This window comes from Pipistrellus kuhlii, unplaced genomic scaffold (assembly GCF_014108245.1).
Source record: "Pipistrellus kuhlii isolate mPipKuh1 unplaced genomic scaffold, mPipKuh1.p scaffold_m20_p_2, whole genome shotgun sequence".
In the NCBI taxonomy this organism is placed as follows: Eukaryota; Metazoa; Chordata; class Mammalia; order Chiroptera; family Vespertilionidae; genus Pipistrellus; species Pipistrellus kuhlii.
The window spans coordinates 18133028-18153610 of record NW_023425515.1 but is presented as its reverse complement, the minus strand read 5'-3'; the positions used below and the strand labels follow the sequence as shown (position 1 = coordinate 18153610).

At 37.7% G+C, this 20583-nt stretch overlaps 1 protein-coding gene across 3 annotated transcripts in view; it reads right to left on the bottom strand.

The window, feature by feature from the left end:
• RSRC1 (arginine and serine rich coiled-coil 1) overlaps positions 1-20583 on the bottom strand; it is a 306716-nt gene that overhangs the window by 141941 nt on the left and 144192 nt on the right. For all 3 annotated transcript variants that reach the window (XM_045583635.1, XM_045583636.1, XM_036445565.2), the window contains exon 5: positions 8934-8970. In XM_045583635.1, the coding sequence (XP_045439591.1) occupies positions 8934-8970 (37 nt within the window). The remainder of the gene's footprint in view (positions 1-8933; positions 8971-20583) is intronic.

Genomic DNA, 20583 nt, shown 5'->3' with positions numbered 1-20583 from the left:
CTGAGTGGGTTTGGGTGGGGTTAGGTTATTTAATGCTCTTCTTAGACTATTTGGTTTTACTTTATAAAACTTTAATAAGCACATGTGCATATAAGTCAGAAAATAAAATTTACCTAAACATAAACTGAGATTATTAGTAGTGTCATGAAAATTGCCTGGCATCTTATTTGTGGTGTGTGTTTTTTTAAGCTAACTGGCCACCATTTGCTTCTGACATGGCTATGTCTTAAAAATGCAACAAACAGACCTTTCTCTGGAAGAGAGGGAATGGAGGGAAGTAGGAAAAGGGCCCAAATGCATGCTGTTTGGATGGCTGGGTCATATGCTTGAAACTGATCAAAACGTGTAAGACAAATGGATCACTGACAATTGCACGACTGCCTCTCATGAGAGCTGGTCCCAGAGTGAGAACCTGTAAACTGCCTAAGAAAACATGACAGCAATATGGCACTAACATTTAATCCACGTTAAAGGTCTCCTAATTTGCACAGATTCATAGGACAAACTTGTTTGTTAAAAGAAAAATAGAGAAAGATTTATGGAACTGATTTTCTAGAAAAAAACACACTTCATGCTGTTTTTATCTCATATCACAGCTTGAGAAAAACATCTCTTTTAATATGCACATTTATACTCAACCTCAAATATATATTGACATAGGAGAGAAAAAATAATTAAAATGTTGGGAGGAGATAGATCTATTATGTTGAAGTCCTTAAACAGAATATGAGGTAATAAACATTTTCCTCAGTGTTTAATAAATATATGAAGGATACGAGTAATGTCAGTGTATTTGGAGAAAATTATATTCTCAAACTCATTTGGACAAATGTCAAAAACAATTTTTTTTTCTGAATATAGTAGGGACATATTAAAATGAGACATATATTTAAAAATACAACAGATGAAACACAAGTGACTTTAGAATAGGGTTCACAACCTTTGTTTGCATTTTATAGTTCATGTTCTGTTAAGCAAATTCTCAAAAGTATGACAATAATATATATTTACTGTAATTGTATTTGTGTTAAATAAAATTATTAGCCTGTAAAACTGAAATGTAGCACTTTTATTTGCAAGTTAACCTAAAACAAAGAGAAAAGTGTTTTTATTAAATCCTTTGTGTAGTATTATTGATAAGTATGCCTACATTTCTGGCAAGCAGCAACTATATCTACAAACCACTGATGGGCTAAACAAGCTATTAATGACAGTTGCTTTTTAACACTTAAAATGGTCAGACTGTGTTGCCTGACCACAAGGACAAGTGGGTTTTCACTCTCAAAAGTTGTACGATGTATGAGACCTCTGTGGGAAGAAAAAAACCCACAGGTATGGCTCCAGAGTTCTTTTGTTATTCAACTATTAATAGAAAGCAAATCCCACTTAAAGTTGTAAATACTTGTAATCCTTTTTACTAAGGGTTTTATTATCACTTATCTAATTTTACACCTAAGGCTGAATGAGTTATTATTAGTCCTGGTGTCCAGCTTCACCCCAGAATTATACAACTTAACATTTGGGACCAAAATAAAGAAAATTATTGCCCTGTTACTATTACAGAATAAGATGATGGACTTTTTCATTTATTAAATTATTATCTTTGTACATATACCATTGCTCTCCCCCCCCCCCAATACATGGCCTCCCTCCCCAGAGTTTTGTGTCCATTGGTTGCACTTATATGCATGTAGATGATGGACTTTTTGCCCCTGTATAAACCTGTAGAGTGTCTGTCTCCCTGGGTTTATGAATACCTAACCAATCATTTATAGGTTGCAGAATCATACTTAATGAGTACAGGAGAGAAACATCTAGATTCAGAAAAAACATCTAGAAGCAGAAGGGTGTTCATTGGACACATACCGTTTAAGTCAGTGGTCAGCAAACTCATTAGTCTACAGGGCGGCAAACCGCGGCTCTTGAGCCACAGTTTGCCGGCCACTGGTTTCAGTCAATGCCCTTCAATGTACTTTTCCTCCTGGTGGTCGCTGGGCCAGCAGCATTAGTCTCACGTGAAAATTTACTAAATGCAGAATCTCAAGACCCATTTCAGACCCAGAGAATCAGAATTAGAGTTTAAACAATATCCTTAGGCGACTCATATGCATGCAGACAAAGAAGCACTTATCTAGATCACGCTGTCCCCCTAACCCCAACCCATCTCCAATTATTTGACTTTTCAGAAAGGAGAATGAAGGAGGCTTTAGAAACCTCATACTGATCAGGACAAGTCATCTCATCCCCCCTGCCAAAGGGGGCTTGGCACAGTGGTTCTTTTAAACCAGAAAAACAACCACCCAAAAAGTATTCTGACCGAAAAGTGACTTTTTTTTTCATACAGCTCAACCTAATAGGGTTAGTCTCTGGAAACACAAACAAAATCACCCCTAGGAAAACAAGTACTACAATACTAAATGCCAAAACAGTGAATACTGGTTTCAAATTGGTGTTACCACAGCGCCAGCTAGAGTGAAGAAGTTTGAAAGTGAGTGGGATCAGAAATGGTAGCCTCTGGAAGCATTACTTCTGGAAGGAGATCAGACAAATAAAATACATGGTAATAAAAAGAAAGAAGAAACAAACAGCGAAAGTAAAAAAATAAGACATGCCACCCTTTGTCCCTGCCTTTGCTACCATCATCGATTAAAGAAACTGCCCTTCTCTAACTGCAGAAGAGGGCACCCTTGACCTAGAAACCCATCTAAAAAATGTCTATGATTTTACAACGGAAGGAAGGCAGAGAGGGATGGAGGGGAGGGAAAGAAAAAAGGATTGAGAGGAAGAGAAAGAGAGAGGGGAGAGAGAAAGCGAATATGAATAATCCCCATATAAAGTCACTGTAAAAAGTAATAAAAATATGGAAATCAAAATTTTCAATAGATAAAAATTCTCTTCCCAAAACCAACCATAAAGGACGCATCTGGATGAATAACAAAAAGAAAACCTAGAATCAGCTATTCGAAAAGTAAAAACAAATGAGAGAGAAAATATTTCAGAAATCAAGAACAAATTATAAGGTGTTCAAAAAAATATAAATTTGAATGAAAATAAAAATTAGTAAAAAACAACCAACTTCAAGAAGTACCCTAGTTTAAAAAGAAAAAAAAAAAAGACAATAAAAAATGGCAATGCCTCAAGCAAAAAGAAAGTACCGTATTTTTCGGACCATAAGATGCACTTTTTTCCCCCAGAAGTGGGGGGAAAAAGTCCCTGCGTCTTATGTTCCAAATATAGCCTACACATATACTTTAAAAAAAAGTTTTTTTACTTGCCCTGCTCTGTGTGGTCTCTGTGTGCTTGCCCGGCTCTAAAATGGTTCTAAATGCTGCTGTTTACTTTACAGGGTTGATTACATGTGTTTATGACTGTGATGTTGGGTTTTAATGCACATAAAATATTTTAGGACACTATTTGTTTCAGAATCTTTTTTTCTTCATTTCCCTTCTCTAAAAACTGGTGCGTCTTATGGTCCAGAGCGTCTTATGGTCCGAAAAATACGGTAATACATTCTCTACAAGGGTAAAAAATAAGGCTGATACCAGAGATATCCACAGAATATTTTTTCAGAAAGTCACTAAAGAGACTGTAAGCCAAGCATTTCATGTCTAGTCAACCTGTCATTCAAGTGACAAGGCCACACAAAAATAGCTTGGAATGTGCAAGATCTCAGGGAATACTGGACGCAGAGGTCTTTCCTGAGGAATACATTAGTGCAGTGGTCGGCAAACGGCAGCTCGGGAACCACATGAGGCTCACGAGCCACGGTTTGCCGCTCTGTTGACTAATGAGTTGCCGAGCACTGCTTTAGTGGATGAGTTTTATACAAACAGAAAATAAGTGGGTAAGAATCAGCAAACAAACTGAAGTCAACATTTAATAAATTTAATTTTAGATTTGACTCTAAAACAAGATGACCCCATGGGTAGAAGAATAAAGAATATATGTATATGTATATTCTAACAAAGTAGCAAGAATAAAAAAAGAAGAAATATGAGGGGGGGAAAGTAAGGAAAAATAGAAGCATCAGCTATTAAAGGTAACAGATGGGAATCAAGGATGCCATATAAAAAGTTAAGTATAAATAACAGGGATTAAAAGCATTATAAAAATATAAATACAAAGGTATCCACTAGAACAAAAACTCAAACCTTCTAAATTTCATAATAATAATAACTTCAGAGATGATTCTCCATAACATTCTATATATCTTACATTAGCCATCATCCTTTGTTTGTTCAGAATTATCTTTCAAAGATGCTTTGAATAGATAGAAATAAAATCTGCTGCTAAAACAGAAGGTAGGAACAAGGAAGGAACAAAAAAAAAAAAAAGCCTAGAATATAGTGTTGTAACAGCATGTAAGGAAGCACTTAAAAATAAAGTTGGGGTATATCAAAAGAACTAGAAGCCATTTTGAAAGTATACGCCCTAGAAAAATTTGGGACACCTTGATCATCAAAATGAATAAGGAAAGTAATTAATGACAATCTATTTTGTAAAATAAAAATCCATAAATCCTTATTCACAATAGATAGATGAATAAAGAAAGTTGGGTAGGCTCTCTTTACTGTAGACTGCTGCCTGCTAAATATGGGGGGAGCAGAATAACTGGAAAATGTCCATTTTGCAATTATCAGGCAAGAATCATCAGTGGACGATGGCACTTAGCTTCACAGACTGTCTAGAACTTTAAACAGACCTAGGCTTTATGGGTAGTAGATAAGTTTGTGGAGAAAAAAATATCCAGGTACTGGGCAGTCTATTATAAGTATATTAGAGACCCAGTACACGAAATTTGTGCACTGGAAGGGGGTGTGTACTTCAGCCCAGCCTGCACCCTCTCCAATCTGGGACCCCTAGAGAGATATCCGACTGCCTGTTTAGGCCCGATCCTGGACATCCCTCTCACAATCCAGGACTGCTGGCTCCCAACTGCTCGCCTGCCTGCCTTCCTGATTGCCCCTAACCACTTCTGCCTGCAAGCCTGATCACCCCCTAACCACTCCCCTGCCAGCCTGATTGATGCCTAATGCTCCCCTGCCAGCCGTGTGCCCCCAACTTCCCTCCTCTGCCAGTCTGGTTATCCCTAACTGCCCTCCCTGCAGGATTGATTGCCCCCCAACTGCCCTCCCTTGCAGGTGTGGTCCCTCCCAACTGCCCTTTCCTGCTGGCCATCTTGTGTCCACATGGGAGCAGGATCTTTGGCCACATAGGGGCAGCCATCTTGTGTGTTGGAGTGATGGTCAATCTGCATAGGACTCTTTTATTAGATAGGACTAGTGAATCAGCACGCGAAATCGCACGGCCCTGCCCTGCCCACCTGTACACACCCTGCCCATCCGCCCACCACCCCACCTTGACACCCTAACCTCTCCACCCAGAGCTCGAGCGTGCCTGGCCCGCCCTTGACCTCTCTGTCCTTCTCTGGCTGCTTCAAGCCCTGCCCTCAGTCCTGCAAGTCGCTTCAGGCTCGTCCCACCTCCTAAAGGTGCCTCCCTGCTTCCACCCCGTCACCAGAGCAACATGGAGGCTCTACCCCATCATGGCGCCAGAGGAGAGTGTGGGAGCCTCCTGCCTGCAGATGAGTTTCAAGCGCTGCTTCCTGAAGGCGCATGCACTGTGCTCCTTCCCCTAGCAGGTGGGCAGCAGGCGGGCTAAGTGCGAGCAGTGGGTGGTGAAGGACAAGTGAGGGGGCACTACGGGCTCTCACCCCTGCCCTCCCCACCATGAGACGGTCCTGCCTCCAGACAGCTCCACACTTCCACCCCAGCTCCGGAGCAACGCGGCGGCTCTGACCCACCACATACATGCGGCCTCCTGCTGAACGGTCGTTATGGTGTGAGGGCCTCACGACCATCAGCATATTAGCTCTTTATTATATAGGACTAAGCTAAGACTAACATGCTAGACAGCTCCCACGATAAGTAGGCAACATAGAAACAAAGGAACACTATAAATCTGAAAAGGTAAAGGCTACGTAACAAAGAAATTATTCCATGGTGTGGAATGCTCTTCTCATTTTAATTCTATACCATGTATTTCATAAAATCAATCTATTAGAAGTTATACTTTAAAAAAAAAAAAAAAAAAAAAAAAAATATATATATATATATATATATATATATATATATATATTATTGATTTTTTTACAGAGAGGAAGAGAGAGGGATAGAGAGTTAGAAACATCTACGAGAGAGACATCGATCAGCTGCCTCTTGCACACCCCCTACTGGGAATGTGCCACAACCAAGGTACATGCCCTTGACCGGAATCGAACCCAGGACCTTTCAGTCTGCAGGCTGATGCAATATCCACCGAGCCAAAACGATTTTGGCAGAAGTTATACTTTTAATTCTATTTGGCTATACAGTCAATTCAAAGATGGATTATTTGTGCTCAGTTGGAATGTGGAGATTCAGATTGTTAGCAAGAATATCACTAAGTTTTCTGAATGTTATTAGTGCACAAAGCAATATATATGTATGTACATATGTGTGTGGTATTATGTTAAACAGCTACCCTATCTAATAGAGAGAATAAGCAAATTGACCATCACACCATCACAAAGATGGTGGTGCCCATAGCCACAAGATGGCGAAACCTAGTCACCTCAGCTCAGCCAGAGTCCTCCAGGCCTGGGGGGCTGCTCCATAGTCCTTTCACAGAAAATGGGTTGCTTCAAAAGTTGGTTAAGCTTTTTTTAAGACAACAAGAATTAAAAATCTTTGAAAAGAGAATTCCAATATTTATTAAAGTTTGGACCAGATAATTCAAGGTTATTTCCACTACAACCTTCTATGATTTTTGTCATATTAACATTCTGAATTCACAAAGTACCAGCTGTATTGTATGTAAGCAGATATTATTTAAAGAATGGCCATTATTATTAAAACAACTAATAAAACCACAGTGTTTGTATGTCAAGGACATTCTGTGTGATTTTTCTAATGGCTGGAGTTAATGTCCCTCCACCGGCAGTCAGACATCCTCCAAGGGGTCCCAGATTAGAGAGGGTACAGGCCAGGCTGAGGGACATCCCCCTGCCCCATGCACAAATTTCATGCACTAGTATAGTCATATATTGTTAATAATTCAGAGCTGAGTCAATTTTATAAGGATAAGTTATAGAGTCTTTTGAACAACTTAAATAAAATGCATTATAATCTACTCCCACACTGCCCGCCATTACCTATTGTACTAATGCAGGCTCTCTCATTCCAAAAATGCATTATGTTTGAAATATATTTGATGTATATGACACAGGAAAAAATGAAATATAATTTAGGTTCAAGAATAGAAAAGTATAATTAACAAACAATTGCTTCTGACTTTAACAAGCTTCATCAAAGGTTTTTAGATATTTTTAGTAGGAGAACTCTTTCTTCAGATGAAATCTTATTTTAAAAGTTTAAGATTTTACAAAATCACTAAAAGAGGAACTACTCTGGTTAGATTGGGTAGAGGAAGTCTGGAGTGCCACCTGCTTTGGGGAGCCTTCCTGGCAGCCCAAGGCAGTTAGAAAACCACTGCAGAAGATTTTGAGTATAAATCATAAAATAGTCGCTGAAAATGAGACCCTACAGTAAGTATAAAAAATATAAAATTTAAACTAAAAAAAATCTAACTTATTATTTATTTAGGCATATGAACCAAGTAAATAGAGTCTTTTAAATAAATAATCTATGAGAAATATAAAAGACAGCTCAATTTGACTCTGTGGAAGGTGTTCTTTCTTGTTATAAACCCTCAACCGATACTAAAACTTGATGTCTTAGATTAACATTTTTATCCTGATGTCTATAAGTCCTAAATATATGTGCCACTATGAAGTAATTAACAAGGTCTTGGGATATCATTTTTAATAATGAGAAGAAAAATTTTATTTATTTATATCTAACCTGGACAAATATATAGTTCAAATTTTCTAATAAGGTTATTATATCCTGCTTTAATAATTACTTGTAATTTTTATGATAATTTTTCAAAAATCTGTTTTCTTAGTTTCTTTAGCTATTAAAAGGAAAACCAAAAATCCCTTACAATTCTACTACTATAACTCAAAATGAATTTGCCTCTTACTACTGTTTGTTTTTGTAGGAGACCAAAAGCACATTAATCGTTAACAAAGCTACAATATGATATACGAATGAGGTCTTACATTAAAAAAGTACTTAGACTGTATTTACAAAAGAATCTCTCATTAATTATTCAACATTTGGATTTGACCAGAAACCAGAGCATGACTTTATAATGCTCTGTTTAAATGAAGTACTTAATGTTGTAATGAACAACACTCATTGTGGTAAACTCAATGAATTTTTGGACCTGTTACAATACAACAGTTTTTCCAATTTTTTGATTAATGGACATATTTTAATGTAAAGTCAGTTTAAATTTCACTTATGCTTTAAAAATGTTTACTTAAACCAAAAATTTTGCATCTCAATTATTTTACGTTCTAAGCTGAATGTAGTTTAAACCAATGCATTATTCATAAAGCAAAGACATTAGGAAAAACAAAGCTGTGCACTTCTTTCAAAGCCGTTAAATTGCAAAAACATACCATATTTATGCATGCAATATTTGATTGTGTTTTTCTTAAAACACAAGCTTGTTTTTGTTAGATCAAGATATGCCAAAAATTCTACACCAATTTTTGTTTATAATTAAAGCAATCATCAATCCAAGGATTGTCATCCATTTTATTTCATCTCTACATCAAAAAAAAAAGTAATCTAAAAAAATTTAAATTCCCTTGAAATGACAAGATAAATGAAAATGTAAGTGCCTTCACATAATAGCAGTAAGCTGACCCTTTGGGAAATGGTTGACTTTCTCAATACAAGGTATTCAAAGCTCATTCAAAAGTGTTCATTTGGAATGCAGATATCAAAGATGATGCAAATGTTCAAGAGAAAATTAGAACTTACCAGATGTTCTAATCCAGCTTTGATGTTTCCAGATTCCCTAAAATAGAAGAATAAAAGTTCTAAATAGTGGCTAAACCCTTGTCTGCTATAATTTATATTTACCTCAAAACTATTTTATAAACCCTTAGAAGTTTTTCATTTATCTTTACTAATGTTCATATAACACTATTTTAATGACAAAACAATTTACATCAAAAGGAAACAGATAAGTAATTCATATCTACTAGTATTTCCACTAAATTGGTATTCCACTAACAGAAAGAATGTTTCAGATTTTCAAAGTCAATACACAACAGAAAGAAGTATATTATTATTTTACTATTAACTTACTATTTATTTCACATTAGTTTTCTCTCAGTTTGTTTTCTCAAACTTTTATTATGAAAATGTTCAAACATACAGGTTCTATCCACAATATAGATCCTATTGACATTTCACTTTTTTGCTTTTACAATATCTATCCAGCAATGGTTGCATTTTTATCAAAGAATATGCTTCTAAATAATATGTTCACAATTACATAGTTAAACAGTAAATTGTAACCAATTTTTGTTGACATTAATTAAATTAACTTAGTTCACACTACAAATCAGGATCTAAGACTAATGAAATATTAAAAACAAAGTATCACAAAAAAACAACAACCCCATAAAGTACCATATTTTCAGTATTTAACTTATTGCTCTTCATTGTAAACAAAACACTGCTGATGCAATTAAAAATAAAAATACCTGTGCAAGTAGCAAATATAATTTAAATATACACTTGGTGAAAGATGGCAAATAGCTAAATTTTTAAATCCCGATTTCAGAGTATACTAATTTATTAGTGACAAATGGTTTTTAGCTTTTCTCATCCTGATCAAGTATTATTTTAATTCCATCATAAACACCAAGCCTTATTTTTTAAAAATATATATTTTATTGATTTTTACAGAAAGGAAGAGAGTTAGAAACATGGATGAGAGAGAAATATCGGTCAGCTGCCTCCTGCACACCCCTTCCTGGGAATGTGCCCGCAACCAAGGTACATGCCCTTGACTGGAATCCAACCTGGACCTTTCAGTCCTCAGGCTGATGCTCTATCCACTGATCCAAACCGGTTTTGGCACCAAGCCTTATTTTTTAACATAAAATTATACTTCTATCACATTGCAGGAAAAATTATGTAAATTCAACAACCAAAACAGTGTTGCATTCATGATGTTGAATCTTTTCCCCATATCTTTTCTTTCACTGACGGGTCCTTTATTTCTTTCCTCTATTTATTTCTTCAATTTTCTTTGCCTATATACTTCTTTGTTTCCTTTGTCTTTCTATACAATCTTTCCAATTTTCCCTCTTTTTTTACCTTAGAACCCATAGCTTCCAACCTTTGCTCTCACTGCCCAGTCTGACATACTAGGAATAAATTTCAACATCTACTGATTAGCAAAGCACATATCTTTCACCATTCTCTTCTCTACATTCTGCTTCTGGCAATCTTAACCATATCACGTATTCAATATTTAAAATATAAGTATTTCTAAAACTCATTCTCTGAAAGAAGTCCTAATGATAAATGGTAGTCATAAATTAAAAACAAGGTGTCAGAAAAGGCTGATAACTACATAATTATTAAAAACAATGCACTTAATGGATCTGAAAGGCAAACAGAACTTCAAATTTTTGTAAGGACATTCTCATATGAACACCTGTGTAATTTGAAATATAAACAAAAAGAATAATGTATATAGCGAAACACTTGACAGTACAATATGTGGATGTGCACAAAACAGTAAAATTAAGTCTTCCTTCTATCACTGATTCGCAGTTCGCTATTTTTTTCTTTTAGCTTTCCATGTTTTTTAAAATACTTTTTTATTGTTTAGACTCGTAGGGGTGTCGAACTCAATCAGAGAAGGGGCCAAAATCTAAAATCCAGCCTAAATCGCGGGCCGAATGGTTTACTGAACAGTCATAAACTGTCATTGTGATGGAAACGCAGCGGAGTGCAGTGATGACAGCGCGGTGTGGGCCACATTGCAAGGCCTGGCGGGACGGATTTGGCCCGCGGGCCTTGTGTTTGACACATGTGGTTTAGAGTATTACATATAGTAGTACATATACCTCCCTTTTACCCCCCCCCCCCGTTGACCTTCCCCTAGCCTCCCCTAACCCCTGTCATGCCCTCATCCTACCCCCCCAGTGTCTTGTGCCCATTGGTTGTGCTTATATGCATGCATAAAGTCATTTGGTTGATCTCTTTACCAGCCTCCCCAACACTCCCCAGCCTTCCCGCTATAATTTGACAGTCTGTTTGGTGCTTTAATACCTCTGTATCCATCTTTTTGTTCTTCAGGTTATAATGTTCTTTACTTTCCATAGATAAGTGAGATCATGTGGTATTTTTCTTTCATTGCCTGGCTTATTTCACTTAATATAATGCTCTTCAGGTCCATCTATGCTGCTGCAAATGGTAATAATTCCTTCTTTTTAATAGCAGCATAGTATTCCATTGTATAGATATACCTCTGTTTTCTAATCCACTTATCTGCTGATGAGAATTTAGGCTGTTTTCAAATCTTAGTTATGGTGAATTGTGCTGCTATGAACATAGAGGTGCATATATCCTTTCTGATTGAAGTTTCTAGTTCTCTGGGATATAATCCTAGAAGTAGGCTTTCTGAGACAAATGGGAGTTCCATTTTTAGTTTTTTGAAGAAACTCCACACTGTTCTCCACAATAGCTTCACCAGTCTGCATTCCCACTAGCAGTGCACGAGGGTTCCTTTTTCTCCGCATCCTCGCCAGCACTTGTCCTTTATTGAATTGTTGATGATTGCCATTCTGACATGTGTGAGATGGTACCACATTGTTCTTTTGATTTGCATCTTTGGGATAATTAGTGACTTTGAGCATGTTTTCATGTATGTGCCTCTTGGCCTTCCTTCTGTCTTCTTTTGAAAAGATTCTATTTAGGTCCATTGACCATTTTTGAATTGGATCATTTATCTTCTTTTTACTAAGTTGTATAAGCTGTCTGTAGATGTTGGTGATTAAACCTTTATCAGTGATAACATTTGCAAATATATTCTCTACTACAGTGGGCTTTCTTATTGTTTTGTTGATGGTTTCTTTGGTTGTGAAAAAGCTTTTTATTTTGATGTAGTGCTATTTGTTTATTTTCTCTTTATTTTCCATTGCCCTAGGAATGGTATTGGTGAAGAAACTGCTTCAGGATATGTCTGAGATTTCTCTGCCTTTGGATTCTTCTAGTAGTTTTATGGTTTCCCATCTTATGTTTAAGTCCTTTATCCATTATGAGTTTATTTTTGTGTATGGTGTAAGTTGGTGATCTAGTTTCATTTTTTTGCATGTATCTGTCCAATTTTCCCAAAACTTTTTATTGAAGAGACTCTCTTGACTCCACTGTATGTTCATGCCTCCTTTGTCAAATATTAATTGAGCATAGTGGTTTGGGTCGATATCTGGGTTCTCTATTCTATTCCATTGGTCTATATGTCTGTTCTTGTGCCAATACCAGGCTGTTTTGAGAACAGTGGCCTTGTAATACAGCTTGAAATATGGTCAAAACTTTGTTCTTCTTTCTCAGGATTACTGTGGCTATTCCAGGTCTTTTTAATTCCAGATGAATTTTTGGAGAGTTCTTTCTAAGTCTGTGAAAAATGCTATTGGTATTTTAATGGGGAGTGCATTGAATCTATAGATTGCTTTGAGTAGTATGGACATTTTAATGATGTTCATTCTACCAATCCATGAACATGGTATGTTCTTCCATCTATTTACATCTTCATCTAACTTCAGTGTCCTGTAGTTTTCCAGGTATAGGTCTTTTACCTCCTTAGTTAAGTTTATTCCTAGATATGTTAATTTTTTTTTTTTTGGTACAAGGGTAAATGGAATGCTTTTTTAGTCTCTCTTTCTGTAACTTCATATTGGTGTATAGAAATGCTATAGATTTCTTGGCATTAATTTTGTATCCTGCTACACTGCCGAATTCATTTAAGTCTAATAGGTTGTTTTTTTTTTAAATAAAGTCTTTCATTTTTTTTATGTACAATATCATATCATTTGCAAATAAGGACAGCTTTACTTCTTCTCTTCCAATTTGGATATCTTTTATTTCTGCTTCTTGTCTAATTGCAATGGCTAATACTTCCAGTATTATGTTGAACAGGAATAGTGAGAGTGGGCATCCCTGTCTTGTTCCTGTTCTTAGAGAGAATGGTTTTAGTTTCTGCCCATTGAGTATGATGTTGGCTGTTGGTTTATCATATATAGCTTTTATGATATTGATGATCCCACCTTGCTGAGAATTTTGATTAAGAAAGAGTATTGGATTTTGTCAAATGCTTTTTCTGCATCAATTATTATGACTACGTATTTTCCGGCGTATAAGACGACCCCCTAATTTTACAGTTAAAACATAGGTTTAGGCCCATATTCGCTGTATAAGACTACCCCCCAATTCCGAGGCAACATCAGTTCTTTTTTTAATAGACCGCCTCTCTGACTCTGGCCAATCTGAGCAGGCTTTTTACTAGAACACAGTGTAGCTTCGGGTACAGAACATGTACACTGTGTTCTAGTAAAAAGCCTAATTTTTTTTCCTAGAAACTGCTCTATTTGGGTATTTTTTTCTTACCTTGTCTTCTAGCTCACTGATGCAGTCCTCTGCTGCTTTTCATCTACTTTTGATGCCTTCTATTGAGTTCTTTAGAGCAGCAATGTCATTTTTCATTTCTTCTTTGTTTTCCTCTTGGTTCTTACACGTATTGTCAAATTTGTCTTCCATTTTTTTCATCTACCTTATGACCATCTATCTGAATTCATTTTTGTTTTTTAATATATTTTATTGATTTGTACAGAGAGGAAGGGATAGTTAGAAACATCAATGAGAGAGTCATTGATCAGCTGTCTCTTGCACACCCCCTACTGAGGATGTGCCCGCAACCAAGGTACATGCCCCTGACCGGAATTGAACCCAGGACCCTTCAGTCCCCAAGCCGACGCTCTATCCATTGAGCCAAACCGGTCTCGGCCATTTATCTGAATTCTTTCTCTGACAGGTTGCTTGCCTCCATTTTTTTTACTTCCTGCTCTGGTGATGCCTGCTTTATTTCATATGCGGGCTTTTCCTTTGTCTCCCTATGTTCTCACTTCTCCGCGTGTCTGGTTATGTAGTTCTCTCTCTCCTTTCTGTGGTGGAGTGTAGAGCTCCTCTGAATCCCTGTGCTTGTACCAGTTGGAAACCGGTATTCTCGGATTCGCAGCTGTTCAGTGAGTGCTGTAGTTGTAGATTCCCCAGGCTTTTCAGGCTCCCAATAACATCCACTTTTCCTTTAAGATGGTGAGGTCTCTGCGTCCAAGCTGGTTGCTCTGGGAGGGGACCCAGTAGTAGTGGGGGCTTCCCGGTCAAGGGAGCCCCATCTGACAATCCCCCACAGACTCCTGAAGTATAGATGTCCCTCAGCTCACCAACGAACACTTTCCATGCGACCACACACTCTCCCCTTGTTTTCTCCCTCGCACACTATCTTGCAGTCTGCTTTCCCTTTGGCAGCCATCTTCCTCCTCCTGACTCCCAGTTCTCAATCTCAATCACTATTATTACCTCTTTGTTAGTCTTTGTAAAGATATTCTATTTGCATATACGTGTGTATTTCTTCCTTCTCATTAAAAAAAAAAAATTTTTTTTTTAATTAAACCCAAACAGAAACATAGTATAAGCACTGTTCTTGGTACCATCACTTGGCAATCTATCTTAGAATCTGTTCTATATAATATACATCTACATCATTCCCCACCCCCCTGGTTACATTGTCACATAATGGTTCTTATTAGAAAATAATATTAGAATATAAAAAAAACCAAAAATATTCAGATTCAAAGTAAAAATTCTTAATTCATTATCTGAAACCACTGGGGCTAAACATGCTTCATGAGAATAGTTGGGAGTTAGAAAGGTAATAAAGTATATACACTACATGCCATGCAACGCTGACAGCATGCTCGAGGCAGCACCTCATCATCATACACATTAATTCTAAAAGAAACATGAATATCCCACAGAGTGGGATAAACAAAGGCTATACGTTTCATTTCAGGGTAGGTTTCACTGTAAACTGAGTTTATCACAAAATTATGGAAAATCAATTCTTTGAGCTGTTTGCATTTTGGAATCAAGGACAAGAAACTATTGAAAGAAGAAAGAGAGAGAGAGAGAGAGAGAGAGAGAGAGAGAGAGAGAGAGAGAGAGAGAGAGAGAGAGAGAGAGAGAGAGAGGGAGGGAGGGAGGGAGGGAGGGAGGGAGGGAGGGAGGGAGGGAGGGAGGGAGGGAAGGAAGGAAGGAAGGAAGGAAGGAAGGAAGGAAGGAAGGAAGGAAGGAAGGAAGGAAGGAAGGAAGGAAGGAAGGAGAGAAAGGAAGGAGAGAAAGGAAGGAGAGAAAGGAAGGAGAGAAAGGAAGGAGAGAAAGGAAGGAGAGGGAGAGGGAGAGGGAGGAAGAAGAAAAGAAAGAGAGACAGACAGAGAGACAGAAAGAAAGGGAGAGAGAGAAAGAGAGAAAGAGAGAAAGGGAAAGATTGGCTGGCTATTGCTTTGCTATGCTTTTAAGTGATTCTTTACATTAAGTGGTATTTAGAAAATATACTTTAATAATGGTATGCCTAAAAGAAAACTAGGCATCATCCTTGACATACCTAAGCCTTTTCTTCGCTTCAGTTGTAAACAAATGTACTCAATCACAGGGACTTGGATCTTCAACATCCTTAATTACCGTAGAGATTTAATTACTTTTATCTTCACCAATTCTACCTTATTTTAGGTCTTTTGTTTTCTCTCTAATGTTATTGAGAGAACTGACCTCATCTTTTCTCTCCCAGATTACTACAAAACATTCTAATGGCTAAAAATAGGTCCTGCCTTGTACCATATCAATTCATTTTCCATAATACAGCAAAATCTTTCTAATACGAAAGCTTATCAGATCAAACCCCTTCTTAAAATCAACAATATCTTCCTAATCTCTTGTTTACTCATTCCCTCTGCTATATTTCCAAAGCTTCATCACATGGAAAACGACAATAACAGTATAACAGATAGTAACCTGGCTTCACTCACTAATATCTATTTTCTCAGATATAAATGTTGCTACTTCAGCTTTTTTAAATTTTCATTTGCATGAAATATATTTTTCCATCCTTTAACTTTCAGTCTATGTGAATTTTTGTTCTGAAATGGATCTCTTGTAGGACAGCTCATATATGGGTCTTGTTTTCCTATTCATTCAGCGATCCTATATCTTTTATTGGAGCATTTAGGCCATTTACATTTAAAGTGATTATTGATAGTTATGTATTCATTGCCATTTTATTTTTTTAACTATGTTCCTATTTCTCTTTCTTCTTCAAGAAGACCCTTTAACATTTCTTGTATTACTGGTTTGGTAGCAATGAACTCATTAAGTTTTTTCTTGTCTGGAAAGCTCTTTATTTCTCCAACAATTTTAAATGATAGCTTTGCCATGTAAAGTAACCTGGGTTGTAGGTCCTTCCTTTTCATCACTTTGAATGTTTCATGACAATTCATCTGGCTTAAATGTTTCTGTTGATTAATCAGCTGAAAATTTTATAGAAGCTCCATTGTAGATTTGTAGATAACTATCTTTCTCGTGCTTTTATATTGTTTTTTTTTTTTTTTTTAACTCTGCCATTTTAATTATGATGGGTCTTGGTGTGGGCCTCTTTGGGTTCATCTTGTTTGGGAACTCTCTGTTTCCTAGACCTGTGTATCTTTTTCCTTCACTAGGTTAGGGAAATTCCTCTAATAGGTTCCCTATCCCTTGCTCCCTTTCTTCTCCTGATGTGGATGTTGTTACACCTTATATTATACTATTGTTCCTTTAAACTATCCTCATTTTTTAAAATTCTTCTTTCTTTTTGCTGCTCTGATTTGGTGTTTTTTCTACCTTGTCTTCTAAATCACGGATTTGATTCTCTGCTTCATCCAACCTACTTTTTAATTTCCCCCCCATTTATTCTTGATGTCAGAAATAGTATTCTTCATTTCCAACTGGTTCTTTTTCATGGTTTCTATATCCCTTTTCATGCTGTTGTAGTTTTCACTAAGTTACCTGAGCATCCTTATAACCATATCTGACAAATTTCTTGTCTCCATTTCATATATCTCTTTTTCTGGAGATTTCTCCTGTTCTTTCATTTGGAGCATGTCTCCCCATTTTGGCTGTCTCTTTGTGTTTGTTTTTAAGTATTAGGTAACTCTCGTAGAATGACCTTTTGAAGATGTCCTGTGGGACCCAGTGGCAAAGTCCCCTTGATCACCTGTGCTGGGCTCTCTAGGAATGTCCCTTGTGCACATTATGTGGGCCCTCCTGTTGTAATGGAGTATTGATTGTTATTGGCTTCTTTGTGCTTAGGGTCGACACTCAGGCTGGCTGACTCTGAGGATCGACCCTGATCATAGTGTATGAGCTGCTGTGCAGATGCTGACCACACTAAGTAGATTTTGCCTCAGCAGAATCCAGTGCCTGATTAGATCTTCCTTTGGCGATACCACTTGTGAAGCTAATTAAATCCTGCTATGATGCTATCTGAAGCTGGCCACTGGGTGTGTTTGTTTTGGGGCCTCTTGGGAGGGACTCTGGTGCAGGCCAATTTAGATGGTGCCTGCGACTGGCTCTGCACAACCTTTTTTGGAGCCACAAAGTGATCTCAGTTTATGGCTACCTCTTTTGTGCCTGGATGTGTGGGAAGGAAAAAGCTGTTCACTAAGGCCGGCTTTTTCTAGCACCAAGGCAGGTCAGCAAAAGTCCCAAGAAACCCTGAGATCTGCCTCTCCTGCCTCTGCCAGCTAACTTAGACTCTATCACTGGAAGAACCTCTGGCAGTACACAAGTTACATGAGGTAGGCTCTCAGTGAGTCACCAGTAGGGGTGAATGGTGTTCACCAGACTCACACAGGTTCAAACTTGATGCCAGTGCTGGGTTGAGGCCACTCAGCAAATGCTCCAGGGTATACCAAGTCTAGCTGCCACCCATTGGGTGCTTGCACACCTTTGTGATGGGGTGTGTCAGGATGAGACCAGCAGTTCATTAGGCCCTAACAGACCAAGATTTGGCCTCGTAAAGATCTCTGTACAGGTAGGGCATGCGTGGAAAATAAAGGCCCCCATCCTAGAGACATACAACTCAGTCTGTCCTGGCTTCTGCCCAGATCTCAGCAGGGTGGAGTCACCAGGAGTAGGGAAGGTGGGTCTGCCAGGAGCCCAAAGAGTGGGGCTAGCAGATCTTCTGCAAGGGGAAAACATCAGTCAGTTTCACAGTATTGTGGGGAGAATGGCCCTTGCCTCAAAGCCATACAATGAAATGAGTCTGCCCAGACCTCTCTACACCCCAGGCCAGGTACCTGACTCCTTAGTAGGGTGCAAGCTATAGCACATGTGTCAAACACAAGGCCCGCGGGCCAAATCCGTCCCGCCAGGCCTTGCAATGTGGCCCGCACCGCGCTGTCATCACTGCACTCCGCTGCGTTTTCATCACAATGACAGTTTATGACTGTTCAGTAAACCATTCGGCCCGCGATTTAGGCTGGATTTTAGATTTTGGCCCCTTCTCTGATTGAGTTCGACACCCCTACTCTATAGGGTAAGGCACCAGGGAATCCAGAGGGTAGAGTTATTGCATTTCTCCAGGCTGATGCCATATGAAAGGGAGTGTTCCACCCAAGAAAGATGGCGTAGGTAGTGTGGGAGAGAAACTCAGCTCAGCAATCCTGGTGCTGTCCTTTCAATTGTCTCCCCAGAACCAAAAACATCAGTCTCTCCTCATGTGACTATACTCCACTCCACCCCCCCTCCTCTGGAGCCTATGGTAAGTGCTTGTGAAAAGGGATTTTGTGCATGGCTCTTTAAAAGGGTGCCTGTGTCTCCAGCAGAATCCTCTCTCTCCCTGGTGGAGAGAATACCGCTGATTTTCACAGCCAGATTTTCACAGCATCTTCATGGCTCCGTACTCTACGCTGAGGAGCCTGGGTATAGTTGAGACCCCACATTTATTAAAGGGAACTGTTGCGGCTAAGAATTTCAGCCACTGCCTGTGAGAACTTGGCCAGCTCTTTAGGTGCCTCGGCTTCCTACCAGTCTTGATGTGGCTTCTTCCATAAATCCTTGTTTATAAGTTGTATTGTTTTTGATGGAGTAGGACACAATGGAAAAAGTAGTTGGGTGTGGGGTAGAGTGGGAGAGGTGGTCAATGGGGAAGAAATGGGGAAATCTGTACTACTTTCAACAGTAAAAACAAATGTTAAAAAAGAAAAAATAGTTGACTGAGGCCAGGCTTTGGACTCTATAATTTTTAAATTAACCTGGAGGAGCATCAGCTAGAACCCAGACTTTTATCTCCTTAGAATAAAATTACTAGCCAAGGCAGCTAATGTTGCAGGAAGTGAAAGAGAAGTCCACAAAAAAAAAAAATTGTTAAGATCTCTGAACTGTGTAAACATAGGAATAGAAAAAAAATAACCAAAGAAGCAACCTCATCCAGGGAAAATAAAACACACTGAGCAAAATTATAATATTGGTATAATAACATATTGAAAAGGAAGATTTTTAGAAATTAAATATAAATACAATAGTTTGAAAAACCTCACAGAATGGATTGAAAGCAAAATAGCTAAAGACTGAGAATGAATTATTGAGCTGGAACACTGGGTACAAGAACTCTCCCAGAAAGCATAAGAAAGGAATGAAAAAATAGAAAAAATAAGAGATAAAATTAAGAACAGCAGATGTGCAAACATCTATGTAATGGGAAAACCTAGAAGGAAAGCAAAGACACTTTAGAAGACAGAAAACAAACACATTTGAAGAAATGACAAATATTTCTCAGATACAGAAATTTTCAAATCTTACATTGAAAGATTACATAGAATGGTAAACAGATTGAGGAAAAATCCACAGCAAAGCATAATATAAGGGTAATGAGACTATTATAGATCAAGATAAAAGTCTAAAAGCATCCAGAAAGAAAAAACATACCCCTCCATAAAGGAAGAATAACACTGGCATCAGACTTCTCAATACTAATGCTGAAGAAGAAAGTATTAAATTCTAAGAGAAAGTAAATGTTAAAGGAAAAGAAGCCAGCTGGTGTGGCTCAGTGGTTGAGCGTTGACTTATGAACCAGGAGGTCATAGTTCGATTCCAGGTCAGGGCATATGCTCAGGGCATATGCTCCATCCCCAGTGGCGGGAATGAAGGAGGTAGTAATCAATGATTCTCTATCATCATTGATGATTATATCTCTCTCTTTCTTTCCCTTCCTCTCTGAATCAATAAAAATATTTTTTTAAAGGAAAAGAACTATGAGCATGAATTTATATACAGCTAAATAAACTATTAAGTTGATAGAAAACAAATTTCAGCATGCAAAATTTCAAAAAATTATCCACACAAAGACACTATTTAAACAAAATTCTGAGGAATATAATGCATAAAGATGAGAAATAAATTCACGAAAAAGCAACAAGATAAACAATAAAGGGTGGCATAGGATATAGTAATTATTGTAATCTAAGCAATCAATGATTAAAAAGAAAACTAAAAAAAATTCACCCATAATAACCTGGAGTTA